This window comes from Arachis stenosperma, chromosome 4 (assembly GCF_014773155.1).
Source record: "Arachis stenosperma cultivar V10309 chromosome 4, arast.V10309.gnm1.PFL2, whole genome shotgun sequence".
NCBI classification, from domain to species: Eukaryota; Viridiplantae; Streptophyta; class Magnoliopsida; order Fabales; family Fabaceae; genus Arachis; species Arachis stenosperma.
In genome coordinates this window covers 8703881-8730724 of record NC_080380.1, presented here as the reverse complement: position 1 = coordinate 8730724, position 26844 = coordinate 8703881, and the positions used below count along the sequence as shown (strand labels likewise).

Genomic DNA, 26844 nt, shown 5'->3' with positions numbered 1-26844 from the left:
TTAAAGCATATCCCTAAAACTGATGACTTGGACATTGTTTTTGTGGGGATGGATGGTTTCAAAGCATGTAAAATTTGTGTTGGATTTCAGTCAAAACTCATAAATAGGTCATTACATATAAAATAAATAATTAAATATCTTGTTTATAATAAATAATTAAATATCTTGTTTATAATAAATAATGAAATTTTTAAATAAATAAAATAAATATAAAAATTACTTAAATACGTAATTTCTAAAATTTTTACCGCTTTATATTTTTAATCTTATCTCGCTTACAGTATGGCCGTTATTTCATTTACAGATAACAGTTATACTTATCTCGTTTACACTGTAAATGAAATAAGGTTAAATCGTTGACATAGTAAACGATATATAGTAGAACAAAAATATGAATTCTATAAAAGGACCAACAAACTGTTGGTCCCCTCCACAAAATCATCAAATCTTCTTTCTCATTCCTTTTCCTTCCTAGAGATTCGAAAAAAAATGTCTAGTAGTAATTTTTTTGTTTGATAGTTTATCCCAACTGTCGAATGAAAAACAGTGACAGCGGGATGATATTTGAGTGCGAGAGTCTGGTGCTCTTTCGAAGTAGAAGAGTGAATTCGTTGTTGGAACTAAATAGTATGATATTGTCTCACATCGGTGGTGCAGAGGCAAAAGAGGTTGGTCAAGTTGGGTATAGGATGCTAGCACCAATGGAGAATGGGGTGTTTCGATTTCGTCTGCTTTAGATCGATGGCGACGAGCATGTGCACCTTATGTTTGATGTGCACGAAAAAATTATGATTGAACAAGTGATGGAGATTTCAGCGGAGATACGTGACGTTGGTGGGGGCGGTAGTGGTACCTCAGACTTCGTATCGGATGACCCTCCTCTCGCACTACGTTTGTTGCACTGTGCGAGCGAGTCCAGTGCAGGACATGGAGGTTGACGGTGAGGAATCGGACAATGACTACGTTGCAGATAGTGACGAAAGTGGCTCATCTGAAGGTGATGACAAAGATGAGTTCGTGCTTAGAGACTCCCGTTGGGAGATCACGTCGATACCTGTTGCCACCTCCGAAAGCAATCCCGGAGTTATCATCTTTGCCCAACCACTACCACACGTTGGACTTGGATGCGATGCATGAGAAAAGGCCGTACTCAAACACGGGGGCCAAAGATTACAACACAGATGGGGGTATAGAGTTTAAAATTGGTACAGATTCAGAAGCAGAGAGGCAGTGCTGCAAGGTGTAAAGAATTACAGCATTCGATGGAGCATAGAGTATCGAGTAGTTGAATCTGATTGGGTGAAGTACCATGTACGATGCAGGCAATTCACTAACTTCTCTAGCATATTCAGATCTATTCTAAAAATATCATATGCAACTCAACTAAATATCAGAATAAATAACACTTATAATTTCTATTTGCCAACTAATATACCTCTCGAATTTTAACTATGAATAAACTTAACTTCTGCCAAGTAATTTGTCAACAAGCCATCCCTATTTGTTAAAAAATTCACTATACATTAAGTTAACTACTTATAAATGTTTTAATCCATATTTGTCAACTAACATACTCTATGTTTACCTAAATATAATTACATCTATCCCGTCTATTCACTAATTAAGATACAATCAAATATTAATTTGAAACACAAAAGATAGCACCAATCTCTAAGTCGATGGCTCCTGCAATGTGTCAGATCGTGTTCAGCCGATTTATGTCATGGTTGCATGCCATACCGTTCCACGAACTCAGAAATATATAAAGAAAGTGGCCAAAGTTTTGAGAGAAAGAAGAGAAATGTGCGTCACGAGTGGTCCTAACCCATTTGTCAACGAGTTGTTTTTATATGACTGTGTCTCCTTTATACTGTAAACGAGATACGACCATACTTATCTGTAAACAAGATAAGATTAGAAATGTAAAACGGTAACAATTTTGAAAATTACGTATTTCAGTAATTTTAATATTTTTTTAAAAGTCAGATAATTTCATTCATGGAATGAAAGAAACATATAGGTGTCCATATATGGGACAAATAAATGAAATGGGATACTCCCAACTCTCTACTATAGAGATAACATCATATAATAATCTAATAAGAGAAATAAATGGTAAAGTGCTCATCAATTAGGAAGTGGAAATTTGTTGAAACTCTTTCTGCAGCTTCAAAGTCGACGCCATTATCTCTTCCACACTAGCTAGTTGATACATTATCAAAAATGAACCTGTTTCTAGCCTTTTATAAGGACCAGCTCAAAATCACCATCATCAGTCTCTGAAAGGAACTATTGGGTTGCGTACGCAAGACTCTCATTCTTAAGTTCCACTCAACATAGAAATCAGAATCTTCGGTTCCCCTTCTAGTAGCTGGTAAGCCCATTTTTGACCAAATTTCCTTTGATTTTACACAATGGAAGATGCAATGATTGATTGTTTCTGGAAATTGTAAGCATTTTCGGCAGGTAGGTTGAATCGATGGGATGCAATGATGAAACTTTTGTAGCATTGGAAGCTTTTCACGGGATCCCCTCCAGAGAAAAGTTTTAATCTTCGCTGGGATTTTCAGCTTCCACAGTTCTCGCCACAAATTTCGTTGTCTCATAATCTCTAGGCAAAATTCAATGGGAGGGTGCGAGAATCCATAAGCCACATGGTACTTAATACTTACTTCATACAAACTATTTTTATTAAGGGCCCAATAAATTTTATCTTCTCTACCCCTAATTGTTGTTGCTAGCTTACGCTGACTAGTGCCCTCAGAAAAAATACTTCTAATTAGAATTTGATTCCACTGAGTATTAAGTCTTTGACCATCAATAGTGGTTGATTTTGTAGATTAGAAGTTTTAGATGAAGAAACAACATAAGAATGTGGAGGAGCAAGCCAAGGATAGTTGAAGATTCGGATACTGGACCCATCACCAACTCGCCAAACCAGCCCCTTGTCAATAACCTTACGCCCTTCTAATATGCTACGCCACCCCACGAAGATACTATTCCGATATATGCATTTATTATAGAACTGTATTGAAAAATATTTACCTTTGAGGAGTTTAGATAGGAGTGATTGTGGCTGAGAGGCAACTTTCCAACATTGTTTTGCTAATAGCGCCAAATTCTGAGTCCTTAGGTCCTTAAAACCTAGTCTTCGTTTCAGTTTCGATTTTGTCATAGTATTCCAGCTAACCCATGTCATTTTTCACTCTGTACCTGTTTTATCCTACCAAAATTGGGAGAGTTTGTTGTGAATCTCCCTAATTAAAGTGTCAGGAAGACGAGAACATGATAATGAATAAATTGGGATAGTCTCCCTAATAGCTTTGATTAGAACATGCATGCCTGCAGAGGAGAGAAGTTTTCTTTTTCACTCTTAAACTCGCTTCCTCACCTTGTCCTTGATTTCTCCGAAGGTGGCTTTTTTTTTGGATTGTAGATGGAAGACCCAAATATTTATCCTATGCACCAATATGAGCAATTTTCAATTTCTGAGCCAGTAGTAATCGAGCAGCGAGGGGAGTATTATTACTAAAGAATAGAGCTAATTTATGCAAATTAACTTTTTGGCCACTGAATCCCTTGTATGACTGAAGAAGATTGAGAATATTTTCACAACTATTTTTTGACGCTTTGCAAAAAGGGATTGAGTCATCCGCAAATAATAAATGATTAACAGTAGGACATCTTCGGTTGATCTGAATACTTTCAATGAGACCGTTTTGTTCTGCCTTGTTTAGCAAAAAGGATAATCCTTCTACACAAAAAAGAAAAAGGTAGGGAGATAGAGGGTCTCGATGGATACCTTTATTTAGTTTAAAAAAAAAACCAAAAGGTTGACCTTCAACAATGGCAGAGTGAGAAACTGTAGGAATCTTAGGAATGAGACAAATTTGTGTATGGTTGAAACTCTTTAGTAGTCTACCATTGATAAAGAAACTGCAGACAACCTTAAAAACATCCTCCCCTACTAAACTCTAGTAGAATTGAAAGAATTTAGTCGTAAATCCATCATCACCAGGGGCGCTCTGAGGTGAACACTAAAGACCGCACGCTTTACCTCATTAAAACTGACCGGTCTGGTTAATTTTCTGTTCATAGTTGCTGAAACTTTGGTTTCAAAATCTTCGAATGCATGTGCCGGATTAATTTGGTTAATTGATGTGAAGATATCCTTGAATTATGTTTCAACTACTTGTGCAATTTCTTCACGGGTGGTAGCATACGTACCATCATTCTTTTCCAATTTCCAAATTTTATTTCTCCGGATTCTGGATTGGAATGATTGGTGAAAGAAACTTGTATTTATGTCCCCTTCTATTAGCCACTTTACACGAGATTTCTCCCTCCAATAACTTTCCTCCTTAATACAAGCATCCTCAAGTTTATTTTCTAAGGCTTCAACTTGTTCCCCCTGTAATATCCTCATCTCTGAGAATTTCAAGTTGAGATGTGAGTTCACCAATGTCCTTCTTCGAATTAGATTTGTTCTGTTGCTGCCATTAAACAATACGGTGCCTACAATGCTTCAATCTTTGAGTCAAAACAAATATTGCTGAGCCATCCACTCATTTCTTCCAAGCTTCAGTGATAATTACCTTAATTTCTTCTAAATCACACAATCTCTCCTGAAACTTAAACATCCGATCAGATTTTTTCATGACCGGATTTGTATCAAGGAGGATAGGTGCATGATCTGAACCATTTTCTGTGAGCCAAGACAGCGAGGCTGATGGAAAATAATCCATCCACTCACCGTTTGCAAGTGCACGGTCAAGCCACTCCCTGATCTGGTCCTGCCCTCGTCGCCTATTAGTCCAGGTGAACCTTCTCCCAATCATACCCACATCTTTCAGTCCACCACCATCAATAAAATTCACAAATTTAGAAATAGATGAAGCTGATTTTAACCCCCTTCCTTCATTCTCATCGAGACTCACTATAGCATTAAAATCACCCATAATTACAACTTTTCCAAAGAAATATTGTACAAAAGAGGAAAGTTCTGTGTATTGGGTAGACTGAATCCCATCCAAACTATTTAAATGTACCCTAATCAGCCCCCAAGAACAGTTCAAAACATGATCAATTACCTTGGCAACTATGAAAAATTCTTTTTTCAGCAAGAATCTCAACCGTTGTGCCCTTCTTCGCCAATCCACCAGTTGTACCCGTCAGACTAACAATCCTTCAATCCGTAAAATGACAAGATTTCAATTTACTTTTTACCAGACGAGATTGGTTTATTGTTTCACATAGAAACACAATCTCAGATGAGTGGGATTGGCACATGCCTTCTGTCTGGAGTCTTCCCAAACCGCGACAATTCCATGAAAGAACTCTTATGGCAAATTAAAGAAAGAAATAAAGAAGAGAATAAAGAAAGAATTAAAGAAAGAAATTGACAAAAATCAAATATTGACCTAGAAAGCACAAAAATTCTATTTTGGAAAAAATCCTAATAGGGCAAGATGAAGGAGTATTTACTCCTCACGTGAAAAACGCAAAGGCACTTGGTGTTTATTTATTTAATTTTAATATTTATTTTATTTATTTAAAAGTATTCAATAAATAACAATAACAAATGTATAACTAGTTTATAATATTGCATTTTTTTGTTACTTTTTATATATTACTATGCACATAAGTAGTAGTGCCTATCAATTAATTTGCTTGTCTCATGATTTATTTGAGTTGGATAAGTCTTTATGACTTCTGATATGATCTGTAAATATATCCTTAAAGTAATTCGAATTTTAATTTTCAATACCTTTTTAACACAAATTACTAATATAATAATACGAAAACAAATATTTTCCATCAGCAATTTATGATAAAATGCACACACAAAATAGAAGAATTATGCTGACATGATATATGATATTTTTTTCAAACTCTTTACATTTTTTTAAGCGAATAAATTAGTTGACTACTCAACCAATTTAAGTTGCTTAGCAGAGATGATATTTAGGCATAATAATTAATAATATAACAGTAAGGGAACAAATAAATATATATTTATTATCACATTTGTAATAATAATATTAAAACATTATTTAGCCGGATACAATAAATTCTTACTCTGAGTTTCCAGTAAACCTTATTTTGTAGAAAAATAAGGTAGATGATAAAAAGGTTCAGTCATAGAAAGAATTGAGTGCTGAATCAAACAAAACAGTTCAAAGGTAGATGATCCAGTCACTCATTTCCAATTTTCCATCATAATTGACAACTACTGGAAATGAATCCAATTATCCAAAAGCCAAGAACAGTCCTGAGTTCAATAGTCATCAGGGAGGTAGGTTTCTTCAAAGTACATCATGGATATCACTCTTGATGGAGCATCCAGCAACAATTTTTAAGAAAATAAAATACAAAAAATTATGCTAATTCATTATGTCAGAATTGAAGGCAGTGAAAAGTGAAAACACTGATATGAAATTTGTGTATTTATATGTTAGATTCAACTTGCAAGAGGTACCACTCCGTGCAATGACCGGAACAGATATGGTGAGACACTCTAAGCTGGTGACGATTCTAAATTTCTAACAATTACAAGGTTCCTCCTCAACACATTTCTTTTTACTTGCCTTTTCATCATCCTTTTGGTCATCTTCTTCTAATGTATCTTCTGCTTCTGCATTTTCTTCTGCATCACCTTGACATCTTTTCCTTTGAGGGATAACGGCAAAGAAAGATGTTTTCCAATCCCTTGTCTCCAGGAACTTCAGTAGTATTTCCAACACTTGATTCACAGTAAGAACCTGAAAATAAAACAATAAAGTTATACTACATCAGAAACTTACATTACTTTAAGTGGAGGCCAAATGTGAAATCACTTGTCAGATATCAGTTGAACAAGCACTCGGGAATGTAATAACCATAACGTGCAAAGCAAATACACCAAAATCAGAATTGCAGATGGTACAATAACAATAAGACGTGCAAAGATTTCATTATGGAAATTTCATGCTTTATTGCTGGAAGAAGGGTCAAAATCAGAATTTACATAGTACTTGCATTCAATTTCTGACAGAAAAAGCAATGAGTGCTCAAGATGAATAATACCTGAGAACTAGACATCTTCATGAAATTTCCAATTGGGAGCTTAGCTGTTTGGATTCCTTGTTCTTCTGCTTTCTTCATGGTTATCCCCTTCCACCGATTCCTATCCACTAAGCCACCAATAATATATACCTTCTTCAGATCAAGTTCTTCAAGAACAGTGTCTGAATCTGCAGTGAGATATACCAAATTCTCCTTACGATCTTGCAAGGCTTCGATGTAGGATTTCGCTTCCTTCTCAATTATCCACTTATCAAATCCAGGGATCCTTTGTAATTGGTCATCCATCTCTCCACTGCACCCAGTCAGCCAAAGATGGGCAGGGGAAGAGCACCTCCCATTCACTGCATAGCAATACATTATCTGTAGGTTCAATGGCAACAAAGGTAATTCCAGTAATTAGGAAAGATTCTTCTTTTTGGTGACTAGTTAGGAAAGATTAACATTAGTTGGAGGTGAAAATCCAGAATAAGCTGCAATCAATTTTCTTTTCTTTCCCTTTTTACTTTGGCAAGGCCTATAATTTTATGAAAAACGAAAGCAAACCAAAATATCTGCCAACAAATGGGTGCTTATTGATTCACAGATGGTTAAATAGACAGTACTATTTATGCTATCTAATGCCATTGCCACCTATATTTTCTGATGAACTTTCTATGTATGTCCCATGCTCTAATTTTATACATACACACTACACTAGCTACAGAAATACAGCACAAAGTTGAAATACCAATGGCTTGTTTGGATGAACTTTTACAAAGAAATCTTTTTTCAAGTGATTTTTTTTAAAGATCTTTTAGAAAAATAAAAAGTAATTTCACGTTTGAATATCTCGTGTAAAAATTTCTTTTTACCTAACAAAGTAACAATTATATTTGGATACAACAATATAAAAGTAAAATTTCTTTTTTGTTAAAAAGCATCTTTTTTTAAGTAAAAAAAAAGATCTTTTAACAAAATGAAAATTATAACATCTAAAAGAAAATAATTTTTTTATTTTTCTATTATTTTTACTTTTACCACTAAAATTTTGCCAAACACACTAAAAAAAAAAATCTTTTTCTAACAACTTAATGACATTCAAACAAACTCTAATTGCATATAAGATTAAGAAAAAGTAAAGTGCTCCTTCTCATTCTCCTAAACCTTGCACACTACGAAATTCTTTTGTATCCCTCATTTGATCAATTTTCTCAATGGGACTTCAACCTCACTTGATCATTACAAAAAGCTGCAATTTTATCTTCTTTTTTTGGGCCAATGCTTTCAACTTGAAGAATACCTACACAATACACATGTTTACAGGGCACTTACTAGCACATTTCACAACATTCAATAGTGTTGAGTGATTGAGTCTACTAATATCCAAACATCAGATTATGTGACTTTAAAATAATATCCTCCAGTATCAGCTTAATTTGAATACAGAAAAGTTCACTGCTTTGTATTTAAAACGAGAATTAACAAAGAAAATTAAACAATGAAAAACAGCAATAGCATTATAGCAATAACAATTCTTTTGTAATGAAGGAACCTGTTGAACGAGGCTGTGGATTTCGTTAGGGTTCATGAGGTGAGCGAACTCGAGGTCAACGACGACGTTTTGGCCATTCTCCCTGGCTCCACAGAGTCTCTCTCTCTTCTCATCCTTCTCTCTCGACCTCTGCTCCATCCTCTCCTTGCGGAGGCTCCTCCGCGACTCCAACAGCTTCTCCTTCTCCTCCTCCGTCGCCATCGCCGCCAGCCTCTCCTCCCACTCCCTCCGCTTCCTCTCCACCTCCATCTTCCTCTGCTCCTTCGCCTGCGCCTTCTTCTCCGCCTTCCTCGCCTCCCACCTCTGCATCTTCGCTAACTTCTTCTGCGCATTCTTCGACATAGGAGGAGCACCTGCCTCAGGAACCAGAGGTTTCTCGGGGGCATTTTCGTCATTCAGGTACGGCTCCTCCGTTTGTACGGTGGCCTCGCCGTCTCCGTCGGCGGCGCGTGGCTCCTCCGACTCCGGCATTGTTATAGTTAGGGATTTGTGGTTTGCGGTGTGGTGTTGGTGTTGGGTTTTGGGAGAGTGTTTAGGGCTGATTCGTAATACTAACTCAGTGCCATGTCTAATTTGGTAAATTCGCATGTGGCGACTTTTATTTTCAAGAGCGCTAAAATGTTTCCATGTTAGCGGCAAATGCAAAAATATTTCCATGTTATAAAGGTTCCCAATACTGTCTTTCCCTTCTATTTATAATAAATTTTTGTCCCTTTAATAATAATATTAATAAACAATTTTATGAAAAGTTTTTTTTTTCTTATTTCGTCATGCCGATATTTACTGGTGAGATGCTGTAAGCATAAGATATAATTTAAATTTTTAATATTTATTTAAGTAAATTAGTGAATTAATTATTAGATTATCTTAAGTTTTTTTTTTCAATAAAAAACTTTTTTCTTATACAAGTTATTATTGAAGTCCAATGTTCTAGACGTCTAGTAATATATTTGGGTAGGGAATAAGCTACTTTATTGCAAATTTGCAATAATTAGGAACAAAACAAGACAACATTTAAATCTCCAAAACCATCAAGCTAAATGACAAATATCCATTACAATTAAACTATATCTCACTTTCAAGACAACTGTAGATATATTTTTTTTCTTTTTTGACATCTCCCTCCAATATTATATTTCGAAGGCCCAAGTATCAGGTAAAATGTAATAATATATAATTCAATGTATTTATAAGTTTTCTTTTCATTTTTTATCAAAATAAATATTCAATAATATAAATAAGAAAATAAGATGATAAGTAAGATTATTTGTGATAATAAAAACTTAACTTAAACCAACTTTTTAATTTTTAAATTTTAGAGAAAAATTAAACAAAATAAAACTAATACTAGAAATAAAAAAATCAATCATACTATGCTAAAAAATAGTCACAAAATAATTATTTGTATATAATATTTTAAATACAAATATACTTAAATGTATAACAGTTGATTTTTTAATAATTGATTTTGTGACTAATATATAGTTAATTTTTTATATACAAAAAATATTTTTGTAAAAACTAATAACAAACAATTTGATTTTTTTTGAAATTCTTTATGTTATATATGAAGTTTAATTTTGATATATTAACCGATACAAAGCTAATTAACCGATATTTTCACGTCCAAAAAAAAAAATCGATATTTTTGGATTGAGTGAAATTACTAAATTAGAGGAAAAAGGGGGAAAAGGGAAGAAAGAAAATAGAAAGTAAGAGTGTAGTTTGAAAGGGGGGTGAATAAGTTTTGAAAGAAGAGGAAGTGAAAATTGAAAATGAATTGGCATAGATTTGGATTAGGATTCCGAACGCATCTAGCTTCGTGACACAACAAGATAGACGCACACTCACACACTCTCTCGCACACACAAATAATAACAAAGGGAAAAAAAAAAAACACAGAAACGAAACGAAACCCTCTTCTGCTATTTTTTTCACTCTCCCTCTCTTCTCCGTTGAAAACCCCTCCACATGAATTGAACTCAACACGCAAACGCTGCGGCACTTCAACACATAAACGACGCCGTTTTGTTGACCGCAGGGAAGAAGAAGAACAACAACAACATAGCATGGCTCAGAAGGCTCACCTTCAGCTCAAGGAGCTGGGATCCAAGCTCGAATCTCTTCCTTCCGACGACGACTCTCTCCTCACCCTCCTCGAGGTGCTTCTTCCTTCCCCCAATTCTCATGAAATTTTCAACTCTGTGCTTGTTTGCTTTGGTTTTGGGGGGGTTGGGTTAGTTATTTCCGTTGCTGAGCTATAACGATGGACGATTTTTTTTTGTCTGCATCGAGTTTAGCTGATTTGTGTACTGGGAATTGTTTAATTTAGCTCAAATCCTTAATTTGGGGGCTTCTACCACTATTTTGATGCACCAAAGTTGTATACTTGTTGTGTGTGTGGGGTTTTCTAATTGCGGATTTGAATTGTGTTGGTGAGGATTTGGCAATTCAGGAGTGCAATTAACAGATTTGCTCTTTTGGAGGTGAGGGTTTGGGTTAGGTGAAGCTAGTTTGTGGAGATTCCCTTTGAGTTAGGTTAATATGTGAATGTATGGTCATGTAGTGGTACGTAAGATTTGTACATGCTAGATTATAAAGGTGTTATCTTGTGCTCTAGTTGAGTTCAATAATAGTGTTAACTTGTGCTCTAGCTGAGTTACACTTAATTGTATTAGGTACAGTGTGCATGCCTGGAAGAATTAGGGTTCCCTTTCAATTTTCAAACACATTTGAGGTTGAAAGGTTAGCTTGCTTAAGTTTGGATACTATGAGATTGATTAAGAGAGATAGCTTTTGTTCCAAGGAAAAGACTTGGAAAGATGTGGGATTACACTTGCAGAAGTGTCCTCAAGAGTTGAAATGATTGGTCAGATTATTTGTACCACACTACCACTATTAATGTTAAAGTATACTCTATAGTACCTAGCTTCTTGACCGAATATGATACCTATACACCAGTATGATGCCCAAAACTTAAGTGATAATGAAATTTTCCTTTCTTTTAGGAAGTACTTTAAGCTTTTATGTCTTCAATTTTTTCAGTGCCAAGTATATTCTCCGAATATTTTGAGGATCTAGCAATCTAGTTGCTGAGTTGGCTCAATACCTCATGCTGTTATTCTGTAACCAAATGGACAGTGACTAATAATGTAGGTGTCCAATCTCAATGGCTAATATTCTTGTTGATTGAATAATCAACAAGATGAAGGGATAAATTTGAGAAAGAAATATTGAATTTTTAATGAGGACTTGGATTAAGCTTAGACAGGTCTGTATAAATTGGTAATGTGGACATACTGAATTAGTCTTTTGGCAGTAGTTTGTTAAATAGATTTTTGGTCTTTTGATTATGGATGAACTTTTTAATCATAAGATGTGCAGTGCTAATAACTGTGTGTGCTTTTGTAGAAAATACTCCTGAATAATTAGTGATAGAGAGAGACCTTGAAAAGTTATAATATGGTTTATCATAAGATTCATTGGCATAGTTTCATCCACTTAGCCAACCCCACTTTGTGTGACAAAGCTTGGTGGTTGTTATTGTATTCATTTTGTGGAAAATTCCTTCTTTCTATGTAAACCTACTATGAACTTCATAGTAGTTGGTAGCACAACTGTTTTGAGTTTGCACTCTTCTACTTCATAGTGATTGTTCTTTGGAAAAAAGAAAAGAAAAACATAGGTTTATGCCTAACAATGAAATCTAGTCTTTAACCCTATAAAGGCTATAATCTTGAGAACGTGTGCACCACAATGTAGTCCAGTATTTAAAAGTAACTTTATTTTAATCTTTCTATTCAAGGCATGTGAACATTTTCATTTTAAGTGAAAATTGATTTATTGTGGCACCTGCCAACTTCCCCCGCTCCCTTGTCCACTCAACATGTTTTTCCATCCGCAGCAAGCGGCAGGATGCCTTACAGAGTTAGATCAATCACCATCAGCTTCAAAACTGGAGTCAATGAAGCCCTTTTTTAATGCAATTGTTAAGCCTGAACTACTGAAGCATGAAGATCGGGATGTTAAGCTTCTAGTTGCAACATGTCTCTGTGAGATAACTCGGATCACTGCACCTGAGGCTCCTTACAGTGATGACGTGCTAAAGGTGCCTTTTGTTTACATTAATCTGGTTCTGCAAATTAGATTTCCTTTTTTACATAACATTAAAAGTGTGATTTTTAACCTATTATTTCTGCCAAAAATATAAGAACAGAGATTTTAGCTGGGAACATAATGTCCTTCATTTTAATTTTTGTTAAATTGCTTTGCAGGACATCTTTCAGTTGATCGTGAGCACTTTTAGTGGTCTAAGTGATACTGATGGTCCATCTTTTGGCCGGAGAGTTGCTATGTTGGATACTCTTGCAAAATATAGATCGTGTGTTGTAATGTTGGATCTTGAATGTGATGATCTAGTGAACGAAATGTTCAGAATTTTCTTTGCGGTTGCTAGGTTAGTATGTGAATAAAATTTTTAGCTAGTTAGTGGTTTAAGCCATTTTCTTGTGTTGCAAGTAATATTTTCCCCCAAAAGCTTTTGCTATATGTTTCTGTGATTGCAAACTTGATATTTTGTTGGTTGATATTGGTTTTGGATCCTATGTTCGGTGATAAATTAATTAAAACTATGTGTAAATAATAAAACTATGAACTATGCATATTTGTTTGCTTGGAAATGATATTTTTAGAATGGAGTGTCAAGCATTTTAATTCTGCATAAACTATGAAACATCTCTCATTTTATTCCTCCCTGCCCATCCTGTCTTGTCCCATGGTTTTATTTTTCTTAAAATTTCATTTTCCATATTGCAGGGTGGTGCTTGACATATTATTATGCACACCAAAATCCTAAGCATAATACGAAATTCGAGTACTTAATTTAATACTGATTGTTTTATTATTTCATCTTTGTTTTGCCAGTTGTTTTTTGTGTCTAATACTTGTATATTTGATTTATCAAATCATATCACTGAGTAAATACTTCTATGTGATATCAATTTTGAATAATTAATTATAATGTTGGTCACTGAGCTTAGAGTTAAGCCAATTTTAGGTCTTCGACCCTATTTTGGATTAATGAATTGTGCTTGAATGTTTTGTTTTGCACTCAGAGATGATCATCCAGAAAGTGTTCTGTCGTCCATGCAAATGATAATGGTTGTTCTCTTAGAAGAGAGTGAGGACATCCACGAGGATCTTTTATCAATTCTTTTATCTACACTAGGCCGTGAAAAAGGAGTAAGTGCTTTTTTCTTATACACTTTCCCCTTCTTTGAAGAAGATGCTTATGCCCCCAGTGAATGAGTATCATGCTTTTTACATCCAATATTATATGAGAAACATGATTCTCACAGATTTTTATTTCCAGGATGTTACGGATGCTGCAAGGAAGCTTTCTATGGATGTCATTCAGCAATGTGTGGGAAAACTGGAACCTAGCATTAAACAATTTTTCTTATCCCTAATGTCAGGAGATAGCAAGCTGGTGAACAATCAAGTTCAATACCATGCAGTTCTCTATGATCTCTATTGCTGTGCTCCTGAGGTCCTATCTGGAGTTCTTCCATACATAACAGGAGAGCTAATGGTAACTCGTGACATAGTGACTTTCCTAATGCTTGATGTTATCACAACATACGAATTTATCATAATTATTGTCTTAAATATAATTACAAATTCGAGGCCTGGGTCCTTATTTCTAGTGTGGAAATTTGCAGACGGATGAGCTGGAAACTCGTATGAAAGCAGTGAACATGGTTGGCGATATAATTGCTCTTCCTGGATCTTCCATTCCTGAAATATTTCAGCCTGTATTTTCTGAATTTTTGAAAAGGTTGACTGATAGAGATGTTGGGGTTCGCATGTCTATCATTAAGCATGTAAAGAGCTCCTTGCTGTCAAATCCTTTTAGGGCTGAAGCACCTGCAATATTCTGTGAGTGCATTAAACAAATATGAAGATATAAAAGTTCCAGCTTCTTATTCTTTTACTGTATTTCTAATTTGTATGGGTTTTTGAATTCTTAGCTTCCCTTTGTGACCGGATGCTGGATTTGGATGAAAATGTTAGAAAGCAAGTTGTGGCTGTTATCTGCGATGTGGCATGTCATGCACCAAATGCTGTTCCTCTTGAAACATTAAAACTTGTTGCAGAACGGCTTCGTGACAAATCTGTATGGATGCCTCTAAAGCTGCCATTTTCTTGTACCCTCTCTTAATTCTGCTGATTTCAGTTAACTGTGTCTTAAATCTTTGGTTCTCTTTGTATTTCCAGCTACTTGTTAAAAAGTATACCTTGGAAAGATTGGCTGACATATATAAAGTCTGTTGTGAGAAAAGCTCCGACACAGTTAATCTCAATGAATATGATTGGATTCCAGGGAAGATCCTTACATGCTTCTATGACAAAGATTTCAGGTGAAAAGATGTTGAAGCATCCCTAGATTTTTGTTATCTCTTCTTTGCAATTATTTGGGTGGCATTTGAAAAAGTTATCCCTTTTTTTTTTTGTATAATATATGACGACAAAGGATGTGGTAACCTTTTTTGTGACAATAAAGTAAGGACAGTCCATTCTTTTTCTTTATTCATATTAAATTGATACATTTGCGTAAATATGAATCACAAACACACATTAGATTAAGTGCTTATAATTTAGCAGATAAAGGAGTTTGGAACTTGGAATGAAACCACTAATTGTGAATCTGGGGGAGCTATGTATATCTTAGATAATGAATATTTGTTTAGTTTTGGTATAGCAATTCTTTTTTCTTTATGAATAAACCTTTTTTAAGAGAATATTGAGATAATAAAATAGTTGAATTTTAAGTGACTATCCAACTAATTACAAATATGTGGTATTTACCAAGAACTTGGAAGGCAGCCATGTTGTAATTGCGAAAGCAACCATTTGTGCTATGACTTTGAGGCTTAAGCATGCCTAACGTTTCTCGAGTTGATTCATGAGTTCAGAAATAGCAGCAGCAAGCAACTAAGCAATTATTGGAAATCCTAGGATCCTAGATTCGTTTTTTTTTTTTTTTTAAGAATGTGGTTAGAAGTTATTTGAATGATACCTACCTCCTCAATGGCATGCATAATTAGTGTTCTTAAGGGCAGATGGAAGAAAACCTGAACGAAAGAAATCTGACCATATTATTTGCTTTGATGGTACACTTATCACTTATGTCATGGATCTTTTTCTCTTGGTATAATAAAAGGTGGCCAATTCCATGGGCCTTTCTCTTGGTGGGATGAGAATAGATGTCCACAACCAACCTCCTATGTTTCCAATTTTTCTTGGTATACTATCGATTGAAGTTATAAAATTTTATTGAATTCGGTTGTCCCTTCTTTTTGTAAAATTTGTCAGCCTGAAAGGTCCTTGTTGTACTTGGTCAAAACTTGCATGTTGCCATGTCATAATCTGCTGCTTAAACTTGGGTAAAACTTGCTAGTTTCAACAATCTTTACTGATACAAGTTGATTGAATTCAATGCATTAGTGATGTTTATATAGAGATAGCACAATTGTTTCCTACGGATACAGCTATTTTAGTTATTGATTTTTTCTTCTATTCACTTCATTCTGCAGATCAGATGTAATTGAATCTGTTCTAAGTGGGTCTCTGTTTCCATCAGAGTTTTCAACCAATGATGTAGTTAAACGTTGGATTGAGATTTTCTCTAAATTTGATAAGTTAGAGGTCAGGGCTCTTGAAAAGATACTTGAACAAAAACAAAGGTAAGTTTGGTTTATTTCTGTGATGATTTTATGCTTCTGGTGTCTGTTTTCCAGTCTGCATGATATAACTTTGGTGGCAGGTTGCAGCAAGAGATGCAGAAGTATCTTGCTATGAGGCAGACGAGTCAGGTATGTAGCTTTGGAAATTAGAAAGATATATTTTCAACAGGAAATTTGATAAAAAATTAATTGATGAAAAAATAATCTTCCTAATGCAGGATAAAGACAATCCTGAGGTCCAAAAAAAGATTGCATTCTGTTTCCGAGTAATGTCCCGTTCTTTTTCTGACTCTGCAAAGGCTGAAGAGAATTTCCAGATTCTTGATCAATTAGAAGATGAGAATGTCTGGAAAATTTTGACGAATCTTGTTGATCCAAATGTTAGCTACCATCAGACCCGTGTATACCAGGTAATATAATCAGAATCTGATAGATGCAGTTTGGGATAACTTATTTGGGACATAATGGTTGCAAGCTATATGGAACTGTATTTTTGAAGTGAATATGCAAGATTGATAACTAAATCTTTGAAGCTAATAGCTAACCTAGTGTCAGAGCTTTTTGCTAATATAATATGCGTGAGTGATGTTTCTCTGGATATGCTTTTTGAATGCCACCGTGAACATCTTAAATGCACCCTTAATGAACTACATGGGTTGTAATAATATAGTTCTAGAGAATAATAACCTTTTGGTGCCTTTGAAACTAGTATTTGAACATCCAAATTTTGCAGTCAGTTTATGATTCAGAGTTTTAGAACAAAAGGCTCGTTATAATTTGGATTGCGACACATAAATGGTTATATATATAACATGCGTTCTCATGGAAGAGTCTCTTTTAGACTTGAAGCATGAATTTATACATATTTTTATATATGCTTTATGCTGAAATTTTATCTTTAATTAGAAGAATGTGGGCAACAAGGATCAAACTCTATATCTTTTGGTAATAGAAGATTTAATATCATGTCATGAAACCATCTCTCCTAAAAGCTTAAGCTGTTAGGTAGAGATACATAAATTGTTTATATCTATCAGCTTGTAGCGTGTCCTTTACTAATTTTGGTTATTTATTTATTAACTTTTGTATGCAGGAAGATCTGCTTAAATTACTTGGTGAGAAACATCAGCTCTATGAATTTCTGGATACATTCTACGTGCAATGCTCATATCTGCTTTTCAACAAGGAGCATGTCAAAGCTATTCTTTCAGAAATTGTTAAACATAAAGCTGCAGAGAATGAACAACGGATACAGTCCTGCATGAATATGTTGGTGGTAAGTACATGATGTTTTAGGTGCAGTAAATTATTGCATTTGGTTATTGGAAGCACTTGTAACTTCTGTGTGTTGCGAATATTTTTTCCTTTCTTGATTTTTTTTAAAGAATGACTTTTTTTTTAAAAAGGCCCAACCCTTTAGTTTATTTTTCTTTCACTAATTGCAAAGCCATTTCCTGTAATGTACCAAATCATCCCAAAACTTTGGTTTTAGAGGCTCAATGAATAATTTAATATATCTCTTAACACACTCCTTACCTTCTAAGCCTTTCAAACATATAGCGCAGAGAAACCTTACTCCCATAATACCTTGTGTTAAGATTTGATTTTACGTGGTAATGGGTGTGTGAATAATTATGGAGCCAATACCTCTCTATTTTTAAGTTGTTAGGAAGAGCCCTAGTAAAGTTATCAATGTCTAATCTGTGGGGTTGTATATTTTAAATTAGTTTTTACAGCTCTGTTATGACTGTAATTTTGTCATGAAGTGTGTGTGTTGGAAACACCTTATGTTACTTTCTAATTGAATTTACTTTGTGAATTCAGATAATTGCTCGTTATAGTCCAGTTCTTTTTAGTGGCAGTGAGGAGGAGCTGGTGAATTTACTTAAGGATAATAATGATGTGATCAAAGAGGGGGTGTCAAATGTTTTAGCCAAGGCTGGTGGTACTATTCGTGAACAACTCGCAGTTACATCAAGGTGGCACTGTTAAATTCTTTATTTTTATATCTGTTTCCTTGAATAATTTTCTTACCTCCCTCTTTGATGCAGCTCTGTCGATCTTATGTTGGAGAGATTATGTTTGGAAGGCAACCGGAGACAGGCCAAGTATGCTGTGCATGCCCTGGCTGCAATAACAAAGGATGATGGCCTAAAATCTCTCTCTGTTCTTTACAAGGTTTTGTATAGTTACTTCACTTACTGTAATATTTTCAATTTTTTTCTCTGATTGTTCAATTTTCTTGTCTTATACGCAGAGGCTTGTGGATATGCTGGAGGAGAAAACTCATTTACCTTCGGTACTACAGTCTCTGGGGTGCATAGCACAGACTGCAATGCCTGTTTTTGAAACAAGAGAGAGTGAAATTGAAGAGTTTATAATAAACAAGATACTGAAACAGGATAGTGTAAGACTAATGATTTCTATCAATGTTCTCCTTTATGGGATAAGCATGGAAGCAATTAATTCCTATTTTTATATTTCAAATGTTTCAGAAAGAAGATTACACGAGAGCTTCATGGGATGACACAAGTGATTTATGTATGTTGAAGGTAGGTAGGAAGAACAAATCTATTCTATTTGTTTTGATGCCATGAATAGCATTTGCATACTCAAAATGCCTAAGTTGAAAATTCCAAGTAGCTGCTTTTTGTTGGCAAATTATTTTATTTTTATGTTTCCTGCCTTATTTATTTATTTTTTTTATCTTTTGCTGAAGATATATGGAATTAAAACCATAGTGAAGAGCTACATGCCAGTTAAAGATGCTCATGTTCGTTCTGGTATTGATAGTCTCCTGCATATCCTTAGAAACATGCTTTCCTATGGTGAAATATCAAAGGACTTGCAGTCCAGGTATAACAGTTTTACCAAGCTGTATTTTAAGTTAATTTATATGAAGTTTGGCTTCTTTTATTTCCTTTTCCAGTTCAACTGTACTTGTAGGGTTCAGATGCTACATAGTATGCCTTCATATATGTCCTCTTGCAGTTCAGTTGATAAAGCCCATTTGAAGCTTGCTGCTGCCAAGGCAGTTCTTCGTTTGTCAAGGCTCTGGGATCATAAGATGCCTGTTGATATTTTCCACTTAACTTTGAGGGTGTCAGAGGTGACTTCTTCCGTCCTGTGCATAATGGCTTCATAAGTATTACTAATTTATTCACCACATTTAATAGCAAAATAAGATAATGCTTTCATATGTATAGGCAGACATTATGTTGTCAAAGTTTCTTTTCAACCTAGTAACTGCTCTTTGTCAAATTTTGGATCTTATAGATTGGCTTCCCTCAAGCTAGGAGCATTTTCTTAAGCAAAGTTCATCAATATATAAAAGACAACCTTTTGGATGCCAAATATGCTTGTGCCTTTGTATTCAACATATTTGAGTCCAAGCCAGAGGAGTTTTCAGAGGTAAGTTTCTTATTTCTTCAATCATTGTTGTGTTTGCAGTTCCTAGCTTTGTGATCAATTGGTGTCCTTATGGTGGCTTCTGCTCATAAATGTAGGATAAGCTGAACCTGGCTGACATTATTCAAATGCTTCAACAAGCAAAGGCACGACAGCTTTCTGTTCAATCAGATGCAAATCCCTTGACCACATACCCTGAATACATCCTTCCATTCCTAGTTCATGCACTTGCTAGCATATCATGTCCCAATGTTGATGAGTGCAAGGATGTTGAAGCCTATGATAACATATACAGGTACTGTGTTGCCCATGTAGGACATCTCTGTTGAATGCATATTTGGATAATTTTCTGTGAAACTGGTTGAAACTAGAGGCCTCAAGGAGTCTCTCTCTCTCTCTCTCTCACACACACACACACACACACACACATAGCTGTATAGGGCCTGCAGATTGAATGTCCTGTATACTTTGGTACATTTTGAATGTTGGTGTCATGTATACTGCTTTTGTGAATTCATATTTTTTTAATAGTTCTTATCAGCGGCTTTCTGCAGAATAAGTGGTATCATGCATGCCATCTGCCATTTTTAGAAGCTTTCCTTTATGCATGTCAGACATCTACCCTGTCCAAACCAAATTAGGGTCCTTGTGCTATCGTGCATTTTTTTTGTTTGTTTGTAACTTAGATATATCTGTTTTACTTGTTTGTTCTCCACAAGTATAGATGGTGTGATGTTTTGAACATTATGGTGGAATGCATGTTGAGTTGATACCTATAGATTTCTAGCTGCTGCTAGGGTTCAAAGTATTTAATATGTTGAAAATGCTGAATCTTATGGAATTTGTATTCTGCCATGAATTTCAGGCAGTTGCATTTGGTGCTATCAATGCTAGTCCAAATAGATGAAGATGTCAAATCAGAATTAACTACTAACCGGGAGAAGGAAATCATATCTACCGTCACATCTATTTTTCAGAATATCAAGCACTCTGAAGATGTAGTTGATGCATCTAAGTCAAAGGTGGGTTTTTTTTTTTTTGTGTGTATTAAATTAGTGACATAGGAAAAATTTTGTACAACATATTGGAGAGAATCTCATGTGTATGATCCATGAATAACCAGAATTCTCATGGCATATGTGACCTTGGGTTAGCAATCACTAAGCGACTGGTACAGAAGGATGTTGATTTACAAGGGTCTTCTCCTTCAATTTCTCTTCCTCCAATACTATACAAAATGCGTGAGAAGGAAGATGACACGGTATTCTCTTCTGCTAACAGCTAAGTTATATAGACAATTGTATAATTTATTTATAAGAAGCCATTTTGCTCTGATTAAATGGTGATAGCATCTTCTTAGGCTGTGTTTGGTTTTGAGAATAGGACAAGACAAGACAAGACTTTGAGAACAAGACACAAAATACAGAGACAAAAATTAGTGTTTTTTGTATTTTGTTTGGTGATAAACTAGAACAAATTATGGAAGTTTAATTTATTCTCATTTTTCTTTCATTCAAAAAATTTGGGGAAAATTATGATAATAAAAAATATAATTATGAAAAATTAACAAGAATAATGAAAAAAAATGAAAAATAAGTTGTGTCTCTTGTTAGTGTCTCTGTGTCCTTTTGGATGGACACAAAATACACTAATTCAATGTTTTTGGACACAATATTTCTGTCCGTCTCATTTGCCAAACACGATCGTGTCCCTGTCTCAATGTCTCGTGCTTGTAAACAAATGCAGCCTTATTGTTTGGTGGGGGTGTGAATGTGTTAGTTATGTATAAGCTTCATTCTAAGCATGGAATTTAGATGGATTTGCCTTCAACTTAACATATGCAGATTTTACAAATTTAGGATCTTGATCGCTTCTAATTAAGATGTTAAAGCTGTTTGTTTCATCTGGCAGGTAAGTGAAGTGAGAACCTGGTTGGCTGATGAAAGTGCCATGACTCACTTTGAATCACTTGAATTAGAAATGGTAGGTTTCCTGCAAAGGGTAAAATCAAATATCAGCTTTGGGTTGCCTTTATATCTTCAGCAGTGTGATAATATTCTTTTTGGTGTATCAGGTTCCATCTCAGTCAGTTGAGGGCAATGCTTTAAAGGACAGTGAAAAAGATGGAAATGAAATGCCTCTGGGGAAAATAATGAAGAACATAAAATCAAAGGGAACCAAGGTCAAAAAAGTTAACAAGAAGAAGTCTGTGCCGGCTGAAACAAAGAAGGCTGAAAATGATATTGATATCTTAAATATGGTCAGAGAAATTAACTTAGATAACTTGGGGATATCTACTAACTTTGAGTCAAGTAATGGTCATGAACATTCTTTGAGCAAGAAGGAGCAAAATGATCCAGAGTTTATAGCTAGAAAGAGAAAAGTTGAAGAAGCATCATCTGTTCCAGTGCCTAAACGTAGGCGAACTTCTTTGACTCATGGTAAATTGAGACCAAGTAGTACATCAAAGGCTTCTCAAATAGTTTCAGGGGAAGAGTCCTCTAGAGTGAAACCACACTTGGAAGCAAAACTCAGCCTTGATACAGATAGCAAAGCTCTGCCAAAAAAAATGGTCAAAAGCAGTGAGCGCTCGATAAAACCTAAAGCTAAGGCCTCTAAGAGCTATCACAATGACAAGGCCATCAAATTTGATGAGCACGACAAGGTGAAATCTTACTGTCAAGTGATATGTATTATTGTATGAGGTAGAATTTATCAGTTTTGTAGACTTTGATTATTTTTCTCTCTTTATTGCAGAGTCTTGATGATTTAAAAAGAACTGACAAGGTTGAAAATGAAAATCTCAAATCATCAATTGGGTCTCCCAAAAAGCTTAAAAGAAAAAGTATTGGAGGATTGACCAAGGTAAATCTTTCTGCAGCTATGTAATCAATGTTGTGGTGGTTTTGACTTTTGATGTCAATAACATCTCTATGCCATGTGCAGATCTTATATCTACATTCTACACGCCCATTATATATGCTATAATGTTTGTCTTTTGTCTTTTTCCTTCGATAATAGTTTGATTTTGCTTCTTTTGTTGGTAGTGCACAATGAAGGAAGATGATAGTGAGGCTGAAAATCTAATTGGCTGCAGGATTAAAGTTTGGTGGCCAATAGATAAGGAGTAAGTCTTTTGTTTTTAGTGTTCTTTTTTCCCCTTTTTAAATCAAGAGATTAGCTGTAGAAGTAGGGAAAAAGAATTTATGCTATTTGGTTTGTATGAAGGACAAACAAGACAAAGAACAACTATTTATTTTTCCAAAGTATGTTGACATTTTGACCATATTTTCTAATGATAACTGAAGGGTAAAGATGTTTCTATTGACTATACCTTTCTTAGTTTGCATATTTTTGAAGTTTTTAATACTGCGTTTGTTTTGCATCAACTGATGCTAGTTTCTGTTTGGTACTGGGGGGTTGTTGTCATGAAGTTCCCTTTATACTTAAAATGCACTTTCTATGTTATATGAACCCTAGGAACAAATTTCTAAAATCCCTAATGCCTTCTCTTGTTTTGATAATTTTTTAATTGAGGTTCTGGTTTTGTTTTATTATTGTTCCACAGATTTTACGAGGGAACTATTAAGTCATATGATCCTTCAAAGAAGAAGCACGTGGTAAGCTTATGCTCTGATTATTATGAAGGTATTTTGCTGCCTAATTGTAACATTTCTGACATGTGTACTGTGGCATGTCGTGTAAGATATTATATGAAGATGGAGATGTAGAAGTGCTACGCTTAGAAAAGGAGCGCTGGGAGCTCATTGACAAGGATCGCAAATCTACTAAGGTTCTTTCTCTCTCTCAAGTATATTTTTTTTGAACTATTGTTTTAGTCTGATTTGTTTTATATTTATTCTTTCCAGAAGATGAAGCCTTCGAAAACTCTCTCTACTCCTGAAGCGTAAGTATTCCCTCTACAAATTAGTTTTTACTTCTAGTAATTTGAATGAATAAATATCACTTTAGAAAAAATATGAAATTTCCTCAATACTCTATGGAAAATTTCAATAAATGTTAACCTGCTTAAAGTGTGATGCGAGTTATAGGACTATTAGCTTTATTGACATGATTTTGTACCCCATTATGAGCATTTTCCTTCTGTGGGCTGATTCCTTGAATTTTTTGTAGGTCTATGGGGAAGAAACAGAGAAGTTCAAGTGTTTCAGCCAGTAAAACGACCAAAACAATGTTAGTGGAAGAGCACGAGATCCTTCTTACATTTGCTAATTTGTTCTATGCTAACTAGTATCATTGTATTTTGTAGAGCTAATGGCAAACAATCTCCTGCCAAACATGTAAAACGTGGACAAAAAGGCGCATCACAGGGCCATCTCCGTCAAGAGGATGCCAAAGAGAGTTCTGAGATATCAAATCCTGAAGAGACCATGGTATCCAAAGCTGAGGCAAACTCCGGTAATATGTCTTAAAATATATGTAATGTATGCATTGGTGCTTGTGTGTGCTCCCACGTGTGTCTCTCTTAAAAGACTTGTGCCATGCTGGATGTCGCACAACTATGCTTTATATTTTTCTTCTACTTATTATTTTGGTGAGGTTTTTAAATAGTTTTCCACTACAGATGGTTCTGAAGGGGAACAGGCTGAAGGGTCTGACTCTGATCAAATAAAAAAGAATAAGTCTACCAAGAAAGTAAAATCGACTTCGCATGGAAAGAGGCCTAAGAAAGGGAAGAGCTCAAGTAAAAGGGACAAATTAGAAGAAGAAAAGGAGGAGTCAGATGAAGAGATGCATGATCATAGTGAGAGGCATTCTGAAGATGCTGAAGAAACTGCCCCTCTAGGAGCTCGAAATGATGCCGAAGAAAACAGTTCGAAAGAACAAGATGTAGGCAAATCAAGTGGAGATACAAGAGAGAAGGATAATGGAGAAGCGGAATCAGGTTCTGAAGGGAATCAAAATGACAACAATGAGGAAAGTAGTCCCAAAGGCGTTGAAAAATCACACGTGGAGTCGACAACTCCTCATAGCCCCAAAATTGCTGAGGTTGCTGATGATGAGCCACTGGTAATTTATACCCTTTTTTTTCGGTTTTTAATTATTGTTTTAAAAAATAGTACATTGTCAAAGCTGATAGCTGAGAATGGTTGATGCAGAGCAAATGGAAACAATGCTCAGGTAAGAAAAGCTCAAGTAAGAAAAGCTCGGTGAAGAAGCGATGACCAGTTTGGCTGCTGAAGCACAAACATCTGTAGATTGCGGCAATATTAGTTGTGGACAGCATGTCATCTGTTCAAAGTGAAGTACATGTCTATGTTGTGAATGATGACTTCCATATGTGTTCACTCACAAATAGATGTGCTTATCAATCATGTCTTGTAGCATCTTTTGTAGAATGTACAATAACAGGTGTCATTCCCACGTTTCGGCGAAGTTAAAAAGATGTAAAAGAAAACGTTGACGACGGCACTTAGGGATTTTTAGGATTGTGTTCTACGAAATGACCTTGTGTTGATTTAGGTGATAGGTTTAGCATATGATTCATGAGGGTGTTGTTCATCCTTCCATCATAATTAATTTAGTGGGGAAAAACATGTACAGCTATACGTGGGGATATAAATTGTACTCCTTGTATCATTTGCTTATTCATACTTCTCTAGTCCTAGCATCCATGGAAAAATATGACCTTACCATTAACTTGAAGGTGTTGTGTTACACATGGTTATGGTTTGTGAACATCCTCTCTGAATTCTTAAATGTGGACTGAAATGAGTTTCATTATCATGATGATGACTTTGAATTTTCATGGTAATGTATTCTATGAATCTTTGGAACTATTAGAGGCTTCTTTGGTTGTGACATTGTGCTCGTGTTTAAGATATTTTTGGAAATTAGGATCTTATAAAGAAAAATGAAAAAAAAAAGTAAACAATGAAGTTTTTATATCCATTTTCCATCTTGAGTTTTTTTTTATCTTCACAATTTTGAAAATGAAAAAGATACTCAAAATGAATAATGAGAAATTAAAAACAAGAACCAAATATTTATAGTTTATGAAAGCCTATAAATTCACCCGTCTTTTGCATGAAGCTAAGTGCATACGAATTTAAACTGATTTTTTTTAAACTGATCTTTTTTCCCCTTTAACTAATGAATTGTAACTCAAATGACATTTGATCTGTTTCATTTCCATATATAAGTTTGAGGTTTTTCACTTGATGTAACTTGGAAAAAAAGAAAGAGACTGGTTTTTTTGTGCAGACATGATTAGCTACTTTTTAACCACATGATCAAGTTTCATCACATAACCACTAACCGACCATCCCCAGTGTTTTACAAGTTATTAAAACAACAGGTTACAAATAGTCAAATTCAATGTTCCCCATATTCCACTTTTTCTTTCCTTTGTGGGTTTTTTCAGAGATCTTGTCAATTGTAAGATTTTTTTTTTGTCAGGCAATTGTAACTTACATAATAATTGGTTGCTCAGACTTTATGTTCATAGTCCATGTGCTTGTAATATTATTGGACGTTTATAAGATTGGTTGGTTTCTTACCAAAAAAAAATGGTTGGTTGGGTAGCAAGATAGCATATTTGTACTGATTCAACTTCATATGCGGAATATATAAATCAAGATCGTTGAAATAAAAGCAGTTTTACACGTGTTGAGATTAAGGCATTCATGTTTAAGATAACTGATTGATAATTAATATTTTAGCGAAGACCCTTGAAAAATTATGAATCCTTAAAAGCAAATCCAGCATGCAGTTAAGTTATTATAAAGTCCAAAAACATATAAGAGCGTGTGATGCCAAGTCAAAGGAGAGAACAAATATTTTTGGTGAACGCGGCTGAATCTTATTATACGTAGAACAAATTAAATAAGGAGAATGTAATAAGGAGAATGTTTCTTAAACATCTACATCATGCTATATTTGTCTTTTGTTAGAGCATTATTATTATTATTATTATTATTATTATTATTATTATTGTTACGTTGGGTAACCGGAGATTAATGGGTTAGACAAGTTTAGCTGGCCCAATCGTCTGAACGGTGAAACGTCCAAGTGTGTTCAAGATCCGAAGCCCCCATCCGACTTGTGTAAGGAGGAATGGGGGGTGGTACCTGC

At 34.9% G+C, this 26844-nt stretch overlaps 2 protein-coding genes across 3 annotated transcripts; one reads left to right on the top strand and one right to left on the bottom strand.

The window, feature by feature from the left end:
• Positions 1-6060: 6060 nt before the first annotated feature.
• On the bottom strand, positions 6061-9248 carry LOC130973312 (tRNA (guanine(9)-N1)-methyltransferase). Its single transcript, XM_057897784.1, has 3 exons — positions 8597-9248; positions 7066-7425; positions 6061-6761 (listed from the first exon to the last, which is right to left on the bottom strand). Exons 1-3 carry the CDS (start codon positions 9182-9184, stop codon positions 6543-6545), a joined length of 1167 nt encoding a protein of 388 aa, XP_057753767.1. The 5' UTR covers positions 9185-9248; the 3' UTR covers positions 6061-6542.
• Positions 9249-10470: 1222 nt separating this feature from the next.
• On the top strand, positions 10471-25550 carry LOC130976629 (sister chromatid cohesion protein PDS5 homolog A-like). Of its 2 annotated transcripts, none has more exons than XM_057901541.1 (33): positions 10471-10758; positions 12501-12704; positions 12871-13052; positions 13711-13837; positions 13968-14186; positions 14317-14533; positions 14626-14771; positions 14873-15015; positions 16192-16341; positions 16422-16470; positions 16560-16751; positions 17435-17617; positions 18166-18320; positions 18393-18519; positions 18599-18748; positions 18837-18893; positions 19061-19197; positions 19333-19450; positions 19618-19752; positions 19848-20044; positions 20615-20771; positions 20873-21010; positions 21661-21732; positions 21824-22414; positions 22507-22614; positions 22797-22876; positions 23318-23369; positions 23456-23542; positions 23619-23656; positions 23884-23943; positions 24020-24168; positions 24335-24780; positions 24870-25550. In XM_057901541.1, exons 1-33 carry the CDS (start codon positions 10666-10668, stop codon positions 24933-24935), a joined length of 5025 nt encoding a protein of 1674 aa, XP_057757524.1. In that variant the 5' UTR covers positions 10471-10665; the 3' UTR covers positions 24936-25550. The 2 variants fall into 2 exon arrangements, with proteins under 2 accessions (XP_057757524.1, XP_057757523.1); XM_057901540.1 differs by having other exon boundaries at positions 19288-19450.
• Positions 25551-26844: the final 1294 nt, after the last annotated feature.